The following is a 17,772-nucleotide window of genomic DNA, read 5'->3' on the forward strand; positions in this document are numbered from 1 at the left end:
TCAATATGGCGGACGTTCGCTTGGAACACACTTGTGGTTCCCCCTAAGCCTAACCTGTTTCTATTATGACCAATTGTACCCACCCTAACTCCTGTACTTTTTATAGGGGGTGTTAAGGTACCTTTGAATTACCCTGAAGTCCCTTATATGTGACTTTGTCAACATGAGATCAAATATTATATGTGTGTGTGTGTGTGTGTAAAGGTAGGTAGATAGTGGGGGGCCTTTGGTAATATTTTGCGGGGGGCCCAAGATGTGTATATCCGGCACTGGGTGAAAGCTCAGCGTTGCCAACCGCAAGGTCCAGACCTTAGTTCGTACGCTAAATGAACGGCTTATCAAAATTTACACTTGCTGTTTTATCCCTAACATTTCCCTAAGAAATTCTTAAACCAATCGTACGGACCTGGAGAAAAAAATACGGTCCGTTTGCCATGTGCGGACAGTATTGTGGCTTTGAAAAGTTTGCAACGCTTACAGAGCGAAGCAGAGAAATCGGGTAACTCCCGTCGCCCATTACGCAATCCAGTTTCTCTCGCCGTTCATTGGTGGAGCCGTCTCGCGTCACTACTTGCGCAGAGACTTGTTCTCGTTTGCCTGGTCTACAGTTAGCTGGTACAGGGTATAATTTATCTTCTTTTATTTCCCTCTTCCTCTCACCGAGTCTTCCCTTTTCTTCTTTATATATTACACTATTCCCTTTTCTCTTTCCCTCTCTTATACCACGTTTCTCTTTCTTTCACTAATTTTTCTCCCTTTCTATTGCTTCTCTTCATTCTTTTACTAATTTATTTTTACTTTCTCTCCCTCTTACTCAATTTCTCTTTTATTCACTCTCTCTGTTACACAATTTATCTTTTCCCCCTTAATTTCTCTTCTCCTTCTCTGTTTCTCTCTTCACTATATGAAGTACTACGTGAACCTCGTTCTACTGGCTGCTGTGTTTCTTATCGTGCTGGATTGGTCGCTCCCCACTTCCTTAGCCAGCATTAGGATCGGCGGTCGTAAGAGCAGAGGCGTCTCGTGAACGCATGCGGTGAATGCTGCGCATGCGTCAATTGTGGGAAAAAAGACAGCTTGCTCTGCGACGACATTCATGAACATTTCTACATTCTAATTTCTTCATATAAAATAAGTATTAATTTTACACGAGAGCGCTGAACTATGCTTATATTACATTTCTTGGATCTGAAGTGGAAGAAAGTAATAATTCTTTTCCCACAATTGATGCATGCGTCACTTCAGATCCAAGAAATGTAATATAAGCTGAGTTCAGCGCTCTCGTGTAAAATAAATACTTCTATATGAAGAAATTAGAATGTAGAAATGCTCATGAATGTCGTCGCAGAGCAAGCTGTCCTTTTTCCCACAATTGACGCATGCAACAGTAGAAAAGACCTTTAGTAAAGGCAAAGAATCCCTTGTTTCTGGTACATAATGTGGCAACGTTCACCGCGCAGTGTTGCCTATTATTGGTTATCCCCAGTTAAGGGGAAGAGTTACACTTTCGCACCAATTGTGCATTATTTCAGTACAGTAGGTGCCCTCTAGTGCTGCCACCTCGGGACCGAACTGTAGGCCGAACTAAAAAAATGTCCGAACGAACCGAAGTAATGCACAAAAGACCAATAAACCCTATAAACGGTACGACCATACATTAAAATTAGTTATATGGTAGTTTAAACCATGTTTAAGTGTATTTTACTGTACAAAAAACAAACTACATCTGGCCTACCTAGTACCGAGAACGTGATGTCTTTCTCGTTTTCAGGTGTCGTCTACCTTCACTCTTTCACCAATTTTACACTGTCTACTTTTCTCTTTATTCTTTCATTAACTTCCCTCTTTTCCATTCTGTCACTCATTTACTCTTTTCTTTCCTCAGCCTACCACGTGACGACAATGGCAACCTGCTGGAACGTTACATGGCCTCTGTAGGCAACGGCCACCTCGCGACTTCTGTATTCTCCTCAACCCTTCATGTTTCTGGGGTCTACAACGGCGCCAACACCACCAGCCACAGGGCTCGGATTCCGTCCATGATGAACATCCAACTGCAACCACAGGATTCGATAGAATCTCTAGGCTACACGCTAGATGTTTACAAAGGTTGGTGGCGATTTCTTCTCTGGATAAGAAGCTCTGACATGCTTTTTCGACAGAGGTATATATTGTCTCACGTGTTCTTATTTTCATAATTTTGGTGAGGAGGTTAGACCCCACCCACCCCTGCTACATATACCCCTGGGGTAAGGTGATCCGCCTTGAAATGTGTACTGAATGGCTGCGTTTTCTGATGGCAAGCATGTCAACTGCTAAGTTGCTCTGAACAAAAACTCACTTTTTGGAACTTCTGATCTAAGGTAAGCAGTTTACGTGATTTAATTTTGTTTATTACATTGCTGACTAAATGTACTTAACATTTTTTATGAAAGAGCATCGGTTAAGCTTTAATAAACATAGTAACACTTCTTCTTGATGCGTTCTTTGGCTGTTATAAAGGCTGACAATTTTCAGCATGGAGTTGGGGCAAACCGGTCCCTGTAGGGGATCACTTTTCCCCACTATATTATTTTCATTGTTCAAATTATTTTATTGTTCGTTTTCGTTAATTTTATTAATTATAGTTGCTACATTAGGGGCCGGGTGCCCCAGTTCACGGGCAAACGAGTGCACGAAAGAGGCAGATATGGCTCCAAGAGAGCATATTTGGCAACATTGCTGCGGAGGGAAGAGCCTTGCGGAAACTATTCCTCATGCTCTTAAGAGTACAGTCAACGGCAAAGATAACAGTAGGCAAATTATCCATCGCTATTTTCATTACTCTTTATTCCACACCCTGTGTTGTTTTAAGGACTGAGTTTCTGGTGATACAAAGCAGATGTTGTCCTCTGCCTAACGACGTTTTCACTTCAATTCATGATCATCACATTATGGAAAACGGACCGAATTAAAATGGTGCTGGACAATTTGCCTACTATTTCTTTTGCCGTTGGGTGTACAATATTGAGCTTATGGCGACACGACAGTGTCGTCTCGTGGTGCACAGCAGAAGATGGTTCCAGCGCTATAGTACACATGTAAACGAAAGTTCACGAGCCAGCGTTACTGTTTATTACGAGAGCGAAAATTCAACGACAATTTAATCTCGTTACGAAACACAAATTTTAATTATCAGTGTTAAGAATCATGGAAAACAGTTGTGCAGCCATTCATCTGGTGGATCAAGTAGGAAAGTCTACTCATTTATGTAATAATAATAATAAATTTGGAATAAAATTTAGTTATTTGTATTAGTTTATAATAGTTATTATTGTAAAATAACAATTATAAACGTGATAATAATTATTGTTGTTGTTATTTCTATTAAAGTTTCTATCTAGTTTTATCAATGGCTTGACCCCCACTACAAGAACTTCAGGTGCAGCCCATGCTACCATCCCTTATGACAACGGTATCCCAACGTAAGACTTCAATACAGAGTCATGTGGGCTTTTCTTTTGAGAGCACTCCCCCCTCCCCTAAATAAGATCGTGTTGTCAGAAGTGAAAGTCGATACATACCTCCAGGCCCGTAGCCAGGCAGGGGCGGCTCAGCATCCCCCTGGCAGGGCTGCCAGCCCCCCCCCCCCTGGCACTGCCGCCAGCCCCTTTGACATTAGGTAAAAGTATTTTGTATTCTAATTTCTTTGAGGTGAAGAGTGAAAATGTAGACAGCATATATTATTTTGTTCACAAGTTTGCTAGGATAAATTCACAGAACACGAACAGCAGCTATTACAGTTATTCATCTTGTTTGTGAGCAGAAGTCTAAGGTGCGGAAAGTGTTTAGAATATTCTCTAGACCATCGTTTCTCAACCTATGGGGCGCGACCCACTGCTGGGTCCCGATGGAGCGTTTGGTTGGTCGCGAAGTTGGGCTCGAAAATTTGTTTACTGTGTCTTAAAAACCAATTACATTTAAATTATTAAGATATATTGTTTTAACAATTTAAATTCCACTCTTGTTCTACGTAGTCTGAACTCTGTTATTCGTGCTCTATCATTGTTTTACCGGCTACTCTCTGATGTTTAACTCAAGGGAATCAGATATCTGTCGTTTCCGTTTCGGTCGCAGCAATGAGTTTTTAATTATCTGTGTGCCACATGTATATTTACCTTTATAGAATGAAGTATGTGTAATTTGTTTAAGCGTAAAAGAGGGCTTCTTAAAGTACTCGATGTTAGCAAAAATATAATTATAAACTTGTTGAACACCCCTACAAATAATTCTGCCGGCCCCATGCTTATGGGTACCATGAAGTGTAATATCCTTCAAGGTGGGTCCCGGACTGAAAAAGGTTGAGACGCACTGCTCTAGACAAAGTTCTTTCATAGGGGACCTTCTTTATCTCTAATTTCCCTGCCCCTGTTGCAGCCTCTCGTTTGACAAATGTCTGTGAGTTTTAACGTCAGCATTCACATTTCTTCCACAGCTGCGTCAAATGACAACAGATCCAAAGTTTTGGGAACGAAGGGGAGTTTTATTGCTTCGGCCGGGGTACTGTAGACACTATGATTGAAGTGAATATTGTACACTTTTACTTGTACGATATAAATACCCGTATCATCGAAAATAGTATGGAGTGTGTTAAGGGATGGTGTCAGTAGCAGTCAATTAACACTTCAATAGATGTTTTAGAGGATATAGAAGAAACTGAAGTATTTGCATGACATTTCTAAATTTTATGTCTTGTAATAACATAATGACCCCCTCCCCCCACACAATTTACATTCATTTAATACTGTTAAACTTTTGAAAAATGGACTTGGTTTACAAAGCCCCCCTGATATACCCGTGAACCTCCCCTGGAGATCAATTCTAGCTACGGGTCTCCATACCTCCTCGCCAAAAATTTCCATAAAAAACTGCTGCCGTGCACGAACCTTTCTGCGAGTGCATACCCATTTCGTTCGTACCACGAAGCACTTGATTGAGCGTGTGTACGCATTACGTAAATTATCCGATAGATGTCACGCTCTATCAGGGCATTGACTGACACCTGCCGGTCGCTTGCTGGAACTACTTGCACGTTCAGCCGTATCTTGAGCCCGTGAGAAGTTCTTTGGAACTTTAGCATTCAGAAATTTTCTTCTGTATGTACTCGTTTCTGATTTAGACGGGAGAGGTTCCATTGTTATATTTCAAAGGATAATTAAAATACAGCGTAGAAAATTTAAGTGTTGAAAATAGTACTCCAGAAATTTTGTTTCTTGAAAATGTGAGGATTTTCAAGCCACGTCACACGAAAATTCCAAAACGTAACAGATCCTCCTCTATAAATTGAACCTTTATCTGAACCCATGTTTTTCTCTCTCCAGGTACATTTTTCGCAAGATGGACGACAGGACCGTATGACATTGAGCAAAGGGTTTACGCTCATCGTTTCTACAACAGAGCTCTCATCAACCAATTCGTGGTGACTACAAAATCACTAGGTGAGATTATTCACTAAAAATAATGGGTCCGTGGTCACGTCCTACACCCTCGATTTCGCAACTTTTTTAAATTTTTTTTATGAAGATTGTGTGTTGCAAATTGTGAAGAACAAAATTTTGGACTGCGGAAACGAGTATTTACGACTGTACAGCCGTTTAAAGTTGAGATGTAGCCGTTTGAAGTTGCGAGGTGGAAGTCTACTTGCGGCCATGTTAGTTTCGTTGCACCCGTACCGATGGATATATGTAAAAGTCGATTTTTCAGGGCTATACCCCAAGAAATTTCATAAAAATTGCTGGCTCTAAATTTCCCGCCGATTCCGGGTTACGTCCCTGGGATACTTAACCTACCGCCCGCTACCGCTACCGCGGCCCCGCCTTTCTCTATAGAGTCCTTTTTAAAGGCATGTTTTAATGTTATAAAAATGTAAGTTTCGTAGCACGTAGATTTCTAATAATTACCTCCCGCGCAAGTTTGAAACTCCCATTCTTAGAAAAAACTTCATTTTGGACAATAATATTTGAAATGTGCTGGAAATCGAGGATGTAGGATGTGACCACTGAGCCAAAATAATTATTGATAAGGAAAGCACTACACAATTAACAAATACTAACACTATATTGCAAATTATAGCTTAAATAGGAAAATATATCTGTTTTAAAACATTGTAAGCTAGTATTCAAATATGTCAATTGTTGTTAAAAGAAACTTTGAGCCTGGTGCATTTTTAAAAGAACATTATTCAGAGGTAGAAAAAACGAACTAATTCAGGGGCCAGCCCCTATTCTCAGGAGACAGCTTTTTACTGGGGGTGGGGAAAATATGGCCTACACAACTTGGAATATGATCTTAAATAACACCATTAAGCCTTGTTTCCATGATTATGAAAAAATATAAATATGCTGACCAAGGCAGTAATTTATTTTATTAAAAACATAAACTAAACGTAACGTTTCAACCTTCTAGCAAGGTCTTCATCAGACTCTGTATCAAGTACAAAAGACTTTTGTACTTGATACAGAGTCTGATGAAGACCTTGCTAGAAGGTTGAAACGTTACGTTTAGTTTATGTTTTTAATAAAATAAATTACTGCCTTGGTCAGCATATTTATATTTTTTCATGATCTTAAAACATGTAAGTTATTAATGAGTGCAATATTGGATTAAAATTAATCAATTATTGCGCCGGAGTTGCCTTCCTATAGAACTGAGTTGGTGTTTGAAGTTCACTTTATGCACAGTAAGGCTACTTGGGACTGGATCTACAGTTTAAAGTGGGATCCGAACCACTATGTGCCTCCACCAGGTATCGAACCCGGAACCCCTTGATTACAAGGCTACGACGCTACCACTGCGCCATCTTCCTATAGAAGTCTCAACTAGTACCAGCATGAATAACTATGCAATACATTCTAATTTATGGCCGACTCTCCCATATTGCTGCAGATTCTTAAATTCGGCTAGCAACAATGGAAAAGATTATAATGGTGTGTTTATTACTCTGATTTAATGATAAACGTGATACAGAAAACACACAAACAAAAAAAACACATACTGTAATGGATATTTAAAAAAAGATAATGAAAATTACCATAAGCGAACTCGAAATATTAAAAAATATCATCAGGAAGGGGGGGGGGGAAACAGGTCCATCGACCGCCTCTGGAAATTGCCATCGTTCATTTCAAGTTATAAAATATAGAAAGCTAATTATTTTCATTGTTAAAAAGAGAAAAATCTCAGTATACGACCATAATAGCCAAAGCATAAACTGCGTTAGAATGAAAAAAAAATGAGTAAAAATTACAGGAACCTGTTTATGTTAAGATCACAGTTTTCAAAAGTCCAAAAATCAGAGTATTATGTGAGAGGTCAAACAATATTAACTTCATTACTAAAATTTCACACCAACTTTTAAAGGTTTTTCGTGAACGAAATATGTAAAAATTCATAAGAAAATAGAAAAAAATATGCGTTTCAGTACACTAACTGTATGAAATGGAAGAATATATGTAATGAAAAACAGTTGTTGTGGATATTCACTCATTAGGTTAATCGAGTAAGAATACAATAATAACAACACATTTTAAATAAAATTGGTTTATTTTTTAGTTTATATTTGTTATAATTAGAGCCCGGAAGTTCAGGTTTTATTTTCGTTAAAATAGGCAGGCAAAAAGGCATTTATAATGTGGAAAATAGGCACTAAAATGAAAAAAAGGCAAAATAAACCGAAAAAAGGCACATTTGGAAGTCGCTTACTTTTATCTATAATTTCTGGCAAAATGTTAAAATCTACATTGGGAAGAGCATTTCAATTTTCTCCGTCTTGATTGCACATAACAACAAGGTGTTTTTTTAAGTTCTCAACATTCATTGATAGTCGTCTGTCAGAGAGAATGTTTCTCACAATAGAAAATGATCTTTCTACTTCGACAGAAGTTATTGGAGCATACATAGAACAAGCTAATGTAGCTGGACTCATTTCGGTAACAGCATTTTCACCTTTTAGAATATCACAAATTGTTTTCAATTGTTTTAAGTTCTCATTTGCACTCACTACCCGTTTGCACTTTTCCGCAACAGCTAACCCCTTTTCTCCTGGCACTTCCATCATCTGCTGCATAGATTCCTCGTAGATTTTCATGGATGCTATAATTGTAATTGTCTCTGGCAATGCACCATAATGTGCAAAAATAAATTTGAATAGCACAGGGTTTTTTTCACTTCACGAATTGAAGCCGCTTCATTTTCTGGAAGATCATCGATCATCTCACTGATTTTTTCAAGGTTGTTAGCATAATATATAGCTGCTGATATCCAGGTTCCCTATCTCGTCAAGATTGGTTGCTGAGGTAAACTAAGCTCAGATGCAACTTCCTTAAATTTTCGGGTTCGAAAGGGAGATTTCAGAAATATTTTCTTTGTGTTCGAAATCAACCTGTCCACTTCAGCAGTCAATCATGCACAAGGAAATGTTAACCGAAAGGCAATATCCTGACTCAGCATGAAATACTTTTTTCTCACACTTTTCTCCTTCAGCAATGTTGAAACATGCGTGAGTTCAATATTACTTAAATAAGGCGAAAATTATTCACATAATAAACGGAAGAAAAATAAATGCCAACAACGTTTTTTTGGGAGAAAAATAATATATATACACATTTTTTTTTAAAAAAATGTCAAATTTCATTGAAAAAGGCAAAAAACGGCATTATAATTAAAAATAGGCAGTGGGGTCCCAAATAGGCAAAATAGGCAAAATGAAAAGGCTTCCAAAACATTCGAAACAACATAAATAACGTATATCCGGAAAAATTTTATCAATATATGCAATAAATAAAAAGAGGCATTTTGCCAAACTTTCGGGCTCTAGTTATAATAATCATAACCATGATAATAATAATAATTACTATTATTATTTATAACATTGAAGTTTTATAAATAGCCTGAGCCCCTACAAAAATTTCTGGCGACGCCCATGCCTCCCATGAGTAAGAAAAACGTGATAAATAAATACTAGAAATTTTCAATTCTATTTGTGTGGTGGGCTGTCACTGGTACACGCAACACATTCAAAAATATTTTAATTAATTATTACATCATTATGTTCTGATTCATTTTTTTGTTTTCAGAACCTCCAAACTTCACGTTCGGTCTCTTTCAAAATGTCTCTGAGGGAAGCGAAGACATGACTTTCGACAGCCCATCGCCAGCGCCTGGTCTGAATGACGTCACAATGATGTGTGGATGGACGAACGAAGTCGAAAACTCCCGATACCAGACGGAAACGACCGAAGTGTGTGGATTCTGGACTAATGTGAGTTGCAGCACTTTTCTATTTGTGTATTTTTTCCCTATCCCATTGGGACTTCAGGATGAATAATGGACGTTCCGTCTTGGGAATCTATGGAGCAACCCGCGCATGACGGTAGAGAAGGGGAGGTTACGCTACTCATTCGTAGCTTCCCAATATCCTCACGATCGTGGGTGGCCACCGGTCCTATACACAGTCCAAAATCTGAAGAGAAAAGTTGTTACGCTTCCCCCAGGGGACTCGAACCGGCGCGAGAATGGAACGCTTAAAAGGAAATGACGTCAGAGACAACGCAATTTTTCGGTCAAAGAATTTCTATTTGGGGATGTTCTAATTAACACGATCCAAGCCTGACTGTCGACCAATCAAAGCACATGTTATTGAAATCTATTATCGAAAAGCGACCTCTAGGTCACGAATGCAGATGTGATGGCGGCCGCGTGAGATGTAAACAATGTATCACTTCACATTTTTAAAATACTATAACTATTCAACCGAAAGGAATAAGGTTTCGTATTAAATGGTTTTAGGTGCAAAAAAATGGCGCTGATTGAATACATACTTTACAACGTTTACTGTACACGTATGGAAGAATGTTTTAGCTTTTTCAATTGTAAACACCGTGCACTCACCATAGACGGTGTAACTCGACGTGCCTTTCGTGCTGTATGTATTATACATTGTACGCAAAAGTTAACCTAAATGTTGCAAGAAATGGTTTCGTGTAAAGTTCGTACTATCTGCAATAAGGTTTTTTGAATCATTTTCTTTGTTTTTATGCTAGCAAAAATGTTAAAGGATATGCTTCCGTCTAAAGCGGACTCGAGAGAATACATCAACATGACACTTCTTTCTAGCTTCTAATATGTTCTATTTCTTCCTTTGGAAATAAAATTATCTCTGTTACGGATAATCGCTAGTCTATTTATTTATTTCCAAGCCGTACACACTGCCACCTTTTGGTCAAATGTGAATTTGTCTAATTTTTCTTTCCTCGTGTACGTGAGCAATTTCAGACCATTCAAGATTTCCAATAGGAACGCTGTTCAACGACTTTCAATTGCGTTGAATTCAACGACTTGTTCATGATTAATTTGATAGTGTACAAGGCGTTTTAGGCTTAGACCGCACGGCCACGGTGGTGTCTGTCGTGCGGGACATGTATCATGTTTTGCAGGAGTAAAATAAATTCCTACTTTGTTAAAATGAAAAAGAGGCCTCATGAGTTCCTGTATTTGGATAATAAACCTTTTGGAGCAAGGCCTTATCTCCAGGAAAATATCAACTCGGGGCAAGCCTCAACACCTATTAACCTGTTGGGTGAGAGGAGTCAAGACAAAATGGATAATAAACCTTTCCCTTCTCCGTAAAAAATAGGCGATAGTTAGGCTGGATAGTTCAATGAACAAACCGATCTTTAGTTCCTATATTTTTTACTTTCTTGAACAGTTCTTCATGCATACGTAGCAATTGACTGTGAACTTAAAATTTTTAAATAAACGAAACCATTTACGTTTTCCTTTCTATATATGATCTACTTTCTGTACATTTCTCCCTTCTGTTCTACATATTTCTATCATATTTTACTTTCACTGAGTCGATATTTATCCTCCAACAATTTTAATATATTCTTTAATCTTGTTCTGCCATCTATGTTTCTTTTCGGAAACTCATTTCTTACCACCTTCGTTACTTTTTAAAAGATATAGCCACGCTTGTACAATCAAAAATAAGGCTTTGGCGCTACACAAGGAGGACTACATAGGCGTGCGGAGACCCTCTGATAGGGGGGGGGCACCATAACAAATAAATAAATTCTCTCTGAAATATGCCGCGATCCTTTTCTTTAAAATACTTGTGCTCATGCATTTAAGACAAAACTGCTTAGCAGCAAGACTCTGAAGTACTCAGTAGTTATAACTTCTCTCTCTCTCTGGTAATTGACAATGAATTACAGAAAACAATAAAATTGCGAGCGAACCGAGGAAAATTTTTTTTAGATCCAAATTTTTGCAAGCTGAAAACAACATTGATAATATGGCACAAAAAAATTAATGTGGCGCCATGGCATTCTCTTTTACAATTCTTTTCATTTAGATCGTTCGGCGCCGAGGGCCAACTCCCGCCAACCCCTAGCTAAGGCTCTGAACTTGAGAAGACTAAGAAAAGCAGACATTGCGAGTGGAAAAAAATCTGCGGACGTCTATGATTAGGGGGGCAATTGCCCCCCTTTGCCCCCTGTGCGCACGCCTATGTGGTGTCCCCTCGGGGGTAGTGCCCCGTTCAGTCTCTCTTTCCCCAATTGGCAGGAGCTGAAAGAACAGGCGGGTATCAGAAATGTACTCTGCAAACTGCACGATCAAGTATCTACTTATAGCCTGCATGCATATTGCCTGCGGCAAATTAACCAAGCTCTATGTGGTAAAATAAAAGGTACAAAGCGGGTCCCGTGGCGGAGTGGTTAACACATCGTGCTACAACGCCAGGGGTCCCGGGTTTGAATCCTGGCCTGGGCACGGATGTTTGTGAGTGTATATTCACCAATTTCATCACTCATCCCCATCTTCGCAAATTAGCCAAAAGTGGCACAAAAAGCGAAGCAAAATAAATAAAATCAAATCAAATCAAAAGATAAAAAAAGGGGGGGTGCTACGACTCCTCACCAACATCCTTTGAGAAGCTCCCCTAAATGCGTTCTTGATTTCAGGTGCCATCAAACGTGACTGTGCCCGGAGAGAACACGACATTCACCTTCTTGATGACCGTGGACCAAGAGGAGAGCATTGCGTTCCAAGAGATGAAAACGTGTAAGTCTCACTGCTCTAGATATATCAATAGATACGGTCGTCGTCACGATAATAATAAAATTATTTTTCAAAGTAGCCCAGAACCCCAATGAACTTCAATGTGGCGAAATACTTTTCAAAATGGGGGCAAACCTTGTAGACTCTTTGTGTGCAGGCAACCTCAACAAATTCCAATCGGTTTCGCTCAGTGGCGGCAATTGGGTTCCAAAACCAGGGTGGGGGGCAAGGTGCCAAAACTGAGGGGGCAAAGGCAGTATATAGAGGTTGATTCATTTATATTGAGCCGAATTCGAATGTGCCACCTACCTAGGAAATGCAGTGTTTCCACCACCGGTTGTGTTCGATCTGCAGGCCACCACTATTGACTATTGCCCGGCATCGGAGTTTCCATTGCAGGAGACTGCGTTGCAGCTGAGCCATGGGTATTACATGCCACTCCTCGTTAGAGGCTTTCCACAGGCCGGAGACGGTGCGGACTCGGCGATGGGACAGGCGCCGCTTGAGGAATCCGAAAGCACAATAGTCCATTGCACTGGCATCTGGACTCTTGACAGGGATGTCACAGAAGGGAATTGCAGAAATTCCATTTTTTCTGTTCCACTTCCACAGATCACCCACTAGATGACGTTCAGTTCCTTTTTTGCTTAGCCACATGACATGGTTTCAGAGCATGCACACTGCTCTTGCGAACGACCTTGAGGCGTAAATCCCTGTGAATGGCGTGGTTGATTGCCGCCTGCGATGTGCGGCATTTGCTGGCCATCGCACGCTGTGTGGAGGATTTTCGGAGGTCCCCATACGCCGAACAACATGCAATAGCGGCGGGGTCCTCTTCACGGGAGGCCGGTTTCTAGCTGCTCGCGTCGGTGTGGTGGGCCCAGGGCTCTGTGCCGCATATTTCCATATAATACGAATCTCAGTGGCACGACCTACACGAAAATTACGCACTTTACACATTTCTACGATGCGCGACGCCATGAACTTGCCGTCGGAAAGGACAACAAAGTACCCCTCCCAGAATCTGTTGTGTTTCGCCGGCATCAAACTATGCTCGACCACACTGCTCTACTCCGTGACTAACGAGATACTGTTGCTTGCCTCGGGGCAAACTCACGGCGATGCGTTGCGCATGCGCAGTACAGTCTCACATTGAATTCGGCTCAATATAAATGAATCAACCTCTGTATTTCCCTTTGCAGATAAGGTTTAGCATACTGGCAAAAGTGGCGAAAAGTGGGGGAGGAGGGCAACTGCCTTCCCTCGTCCTACCTAATCGCCGCCACTGGTTTAGCTTTATCTGAAACCTTAATCCCACCACACTCCGTCTCGGGAATCTGTGGAGCACGGCCGCGCAAAACGGTAGAGGAGGAGAGAAAGCGAGTGTGCGGAGCAAAGCAGCTGATAGCTGCAGCTGCGTTTTCTCCTCAATGTACTTACTTCGCCTCTCACGCCTTCTTTGGTCGATACCTCTGGAGCCACTACTTGCGTAGAAACTTGTTGTCATTCGCTTGCCCCAGAGTTTCTCGTGACACAGTGTATACTATGAGGCAAATCGTTAACACAGATTAAAAGAGTAAAAAACTATTGCTTTATTTTTGTAAATGGAATGAAAACGGTCACAGATACGATGAAAATAAGCAGGGCCATTTCGAAAGAGAATTTCATTAGCTTTAAAACGGCATTTAGAAAGTAAATATCCCATCAATAGTTCTGAAGTTACTTGACAACAGAGAAATCAATGTAAGGTCTCATTTCAGACCTTTTTAGATGACATCTCGGAGTATTTTCAAGAAAATATTATATAACTAGACTGAAAACACAACGTACTACAGTATCACGAAATAAATTTTTTGGTATTGTTAATTTTATTTAGGCTATCAGACTATACATACTATGTAACTATAATAGAAATCGAACATATTATTCTCCCATTGTATTAAGAGCAGCATCAAGCTCAAATACTATCATTGTAGCTATTATTTTCTTTCAATATTTTCTTGTCTAGTGCTTGAGATAATAGACGCTGGAAGAACGGATGAAATCTTTCAGAAACATGTAGACGCGTGGAGCCATCTGTGGGACGAAGGACGAATCGACGTGGATGGCAATTTGCTGTTGGTAAGTACAGATATCTGAACGAAGTTTAAAAAGTCTAATGAAAAATATGTCGGTGGAGACAGACAGACAGATCTGAAAAAACCGGAGACTTTTGTTCCTCACCGCGGGCCAGTAGGCGGGGACAGTTAGTTCGCCTAATTTCAGCCTGAGAGTTAGGCAACCGTATTTTAGCTTCGTATGTCCCGGTTGCATAATGATTAGGCTTTAGATTCTCGGGAGTCTAGTGGGAATAATATCCCTAGCTGGATTTCTGCTTGTAATCTTGTCCCTGAACCAACTTCATTTTGTTTTAAGTGCACTTTATATATATAATCACAAAATAAACATTATTAAAATTAATAAACAATGAATTTATATAAGTTAAAGGTGAAGTTCACCGTGCATATAGCACCGTGGCATGAAGGTACACTTAGGTGATGTAAGAGTAGGGCCCCACACATTCTCGATTTCGGCCATTTTGGAGGTGATGTGAACAGCCGCCTTTACCCTCCAGGGTTACCCCCAGGTACCCATTGAGGTTGGATGATCCCCTGAGCCGCTTTATGTGGGGACAAGGCCGGAAAAATTTCGACCTTAGATCACCCGCTCCGGGAATCGAACCCGGGTCTCCCGCGTGGCAGTCAGACACCCTACCGGCTAGACCAACGCGGCTCTTACAACACTTATATCTGATAACAAAATCTCCATACTTGAAGACTCAGTGTTGCCGAGTTAAAAGGAGGTGCGAAGTAGACTGTGAGAAAGTATTGGTACCTAGTCCAGCTTCGAGGTACTAAATATTGTCTTAAGCCCGAATCACACGGAACTGGATATCCAGTAGGAATGTCCTAGTTGGCGCTGGACTGGCTACCCATTTGCTAGTTTTCTCCTCACATGACACTTGTTATCGTACTTGTTGATAGACTTTTGTTCCCATAAGACATTGCGCAGAGCAGACAATCTGTAAACAAGGACGAGCAATTTGAAGAATGTTGTAGGAGAATTACTGCTTCGTGATTTTATTAAAAAATTAAAAAGTAAAAGTATGTACTAGAGATTGTCTCGAAAAAAGATGATATAATCAATGCGTACCGAACAAGCTTTTTGATGAACTCTGGTATCCATATTCATACATGAGACTCGCAGGATTCATTCACACACACACAAAAAGTCAAACATTTAATACATTTGTAATAATAAGGATTTTCATTTTCAACTAATCATATTTGTCACGTACACATCTCACGCTTTTCATAAATACCTAAATATTAATGAACTGAACACGAATGCACTCCACGTCATCTCCTTACTTTTTCCTCTTAGCCAACACTCGGAAACCACAGACAAAAATTCCCCTTTGCAAACTCACAGATTATCTTCACATGGCCAAACTTTGCTCTGATTGGCTGTTCCACAGAATCCAGTCGACGAAAGCCAATAGCAATTAGAACATGTCCTTTTCCTCCAAACCAGTCAAGCAGCCAGTCATCACATATGGGCAGGTAGCCAGTTCACTGTCAACTAACTGGAAATCTAGTTCCGTGTGATTCTGCCTTTATAGGCAACTAGGTCTGCTTGATTCATAAGACTATGTGCTAAAGTGACGCAGTATAATGGATTGTTCCCTCTTCCAGGCGAAGACCATCTACGGCAGCTTGTACTACCTACTCACCTCTCTTCCATCCCTGGCAACCAATCAGCCGAACCATCAGTTCTATGGCTTGAGTCCAGGAGGACTCGCGTTTGGAGCTCTGTACGACGATTATGAAGGTGAGTGAGTCCGTTCGCATGTTAAGGGTAAGTTTAGATTCCTGAGATCAGCAGGAAAAAAGAAAACTTTAAAAATGGGGTCAACTGGAAGCTGGGCGTGTTACATAAAAATTTTCAGAAGTTCGAGTGGAGTTTATGCACAGAGAGGCTAATCGGACATACAGTTCAAAGTGGGATCGAACCCAAGACTCATTGATGATAAACATATCAAGCAACAGCTTAATATGTAAGTCTCTATTTCTCAGATTAGTTATTTCTTTGTGTAGTCTCACTTTCTGTATTTTGCCTGCATCTTTCTCATCTGTTTCCTATTTCTCAATCGCTCTGCGCCTTGTCCTCTGTGCGGTTCTATTCCTCTGTGTTTCTTCTCTACTTTTCCTTTTGTCGTTCATTGTTCCTTCTTCTTTATCTCCTATCTCAATTTTATCTACTTTCTCCTTTCTCTCTTCCCCTTCGTCCATTTCCGTCCATAGTTATTTCATTTTAACAGAATGTCTTTCTCTACTTGCTACTCTCTTTTTCTAGTTTTTCCAATTACTTTTCATTCTTCTCTCTGCTATCTGCTTTCCCTTCAAATATCTTGCTCTGCGTCTCCTCTGTATTCCCTCTTTCTTTGTATTGCCCTATTTGTATGTTTTCCTTATCCCTTACTCTACGCCTCCTCTCTGTTTCTCTCTTTCTTTCTATTGTCCTCCTTATAGGTGTTTATCGTATCTCTTGCTATACGTCTCCTCTTTGCCCGTCTATCTTTCTATATTCCTCTTTGTATGTGCTTTCCTTATTTCTTGTTGTACGTCTCCTCTGTGTACCCTCTTTTTCATATATATTTCTCTGTTTTTCTCTCTCTCTCTCTCTCTCTCTCTCTCTCTCTTATTCTGTTCTCTGCCTCTAACTGCGTCTCTCTCTCTCTCTCTCTCTCTCTCTCTCTCTCTTATTCTGTTCTCTGCCTCTAACTGCGTCTCTCTCCCCTTTGAAGTATCAATAAGTGTGTAACTGTAATTTCGAAAAAGAGCAGATAACTCTGAAGAAGTTATTTATTCAAATATGCAACTCTTCCAAGATTTAAAACCACGACCGCCGTTCCCTCACAGGTCACAACTTCTGGGACACGGAGACCTGGATGTACCCACCCATCCTGGCGCTGTTCCCTGACCTGGCAAAGGAGCTGCTCTCCTACCGCCTCAGCAAGACCAGCGCGGCAGAAGACCTGGCCACTGACACAGGGCTCAAGGGGACCAGGTAAGGCTCCTAGTTCCAGTATTGCCAACTGTACAGTACTTGCGACACACACACACACACACACACACACACACACACACACACACACACACACACACACACACACACACACACACATATATATATATATATATATATATATATATATATATATATATATATATATATCGAATAGAATGAGTAATGTTCACAACACTGAAGTTCGATTCGAAAGTTCTGCTTCTTCTACTGTGAACACAATTGATTTGATTGATTGATTGAGTTAGTGTTTTAAGTCCACTTTATGCACAGCAAGACTGTACCTACAGTTTAAAGTGGGATCCGAACCACTACGTGCTTCCACCGGGAATCGAACCCGGGTCCCCTTCATTACGAGGCAACGACGCTACCACTGCGACATCGGGGAGGCCAAACAACAAAATTGATTTATACAAGGAAAAAAATAAAAAATAAAATAAACCGTTCCTTAGACACAATCGTCATCATTGCATTCAAAAAGAGATCAATCCATACTCCACAATTTAAAGCATTTTTTCTTGGTAGCAATTGCAAACTGCAGGGTTG

The 17,772-nt window shown here is 40.3% G+C and overlaps 1 protein-coding gene across 1 annotated transcript in view; it reads left to right on the top strand.

Moving 5' to 3' along the window:
- Positions 1-17,772, top strand: part of LOC145994410 (protein-glucosylgalactosylhydroxylysine glucosidase) — a 63,957-nt gene that overhangs the window by 914 nt on the left and 45,271 nt on the right. The window contains exons 2-8 of the mRNA XM_083130536.1: positions 1,886-2,109; positions 5,361-5,477; positions 9,114-9,298; positions 12,003-12,102; positions 14,108-14,220; positions 15,834-15,969; positions 17,061-17,208. Coding sequence (XP_082986662.1) covers positions 1,886-2,109; positions 5,361-5,477; positions 9,114-9,298; positions 12,003-12,102; positions 14,108-14,220; positions 15,834-15,969; positions 17,061-17,208 — 1,023 coding nt within the window. The remainder of the gene's footprint in view (positions 1-1,885; positions 2,110-5,360; positions 5,478-9,113; positions 9,299-12,002; positions 12,103-14,107; positions 14,221-15,833; positions 15,970-17,060; positions 17,209-17,772) is intronic.

This window comes from Lepisma saccharinum, chromosome 10 (assembly GCF_977018435.1).
Source record: "Lepisma saccharinum chromosome 10, izLepSacc3.1, whole genome shotgun sequence".
Lineage (NCBI taxonomy): Eukaryota > Metazoa > Arthropoda > Insecta > Zygentoma > Lepismatidae > Lepisma > Lepisma saccharinum.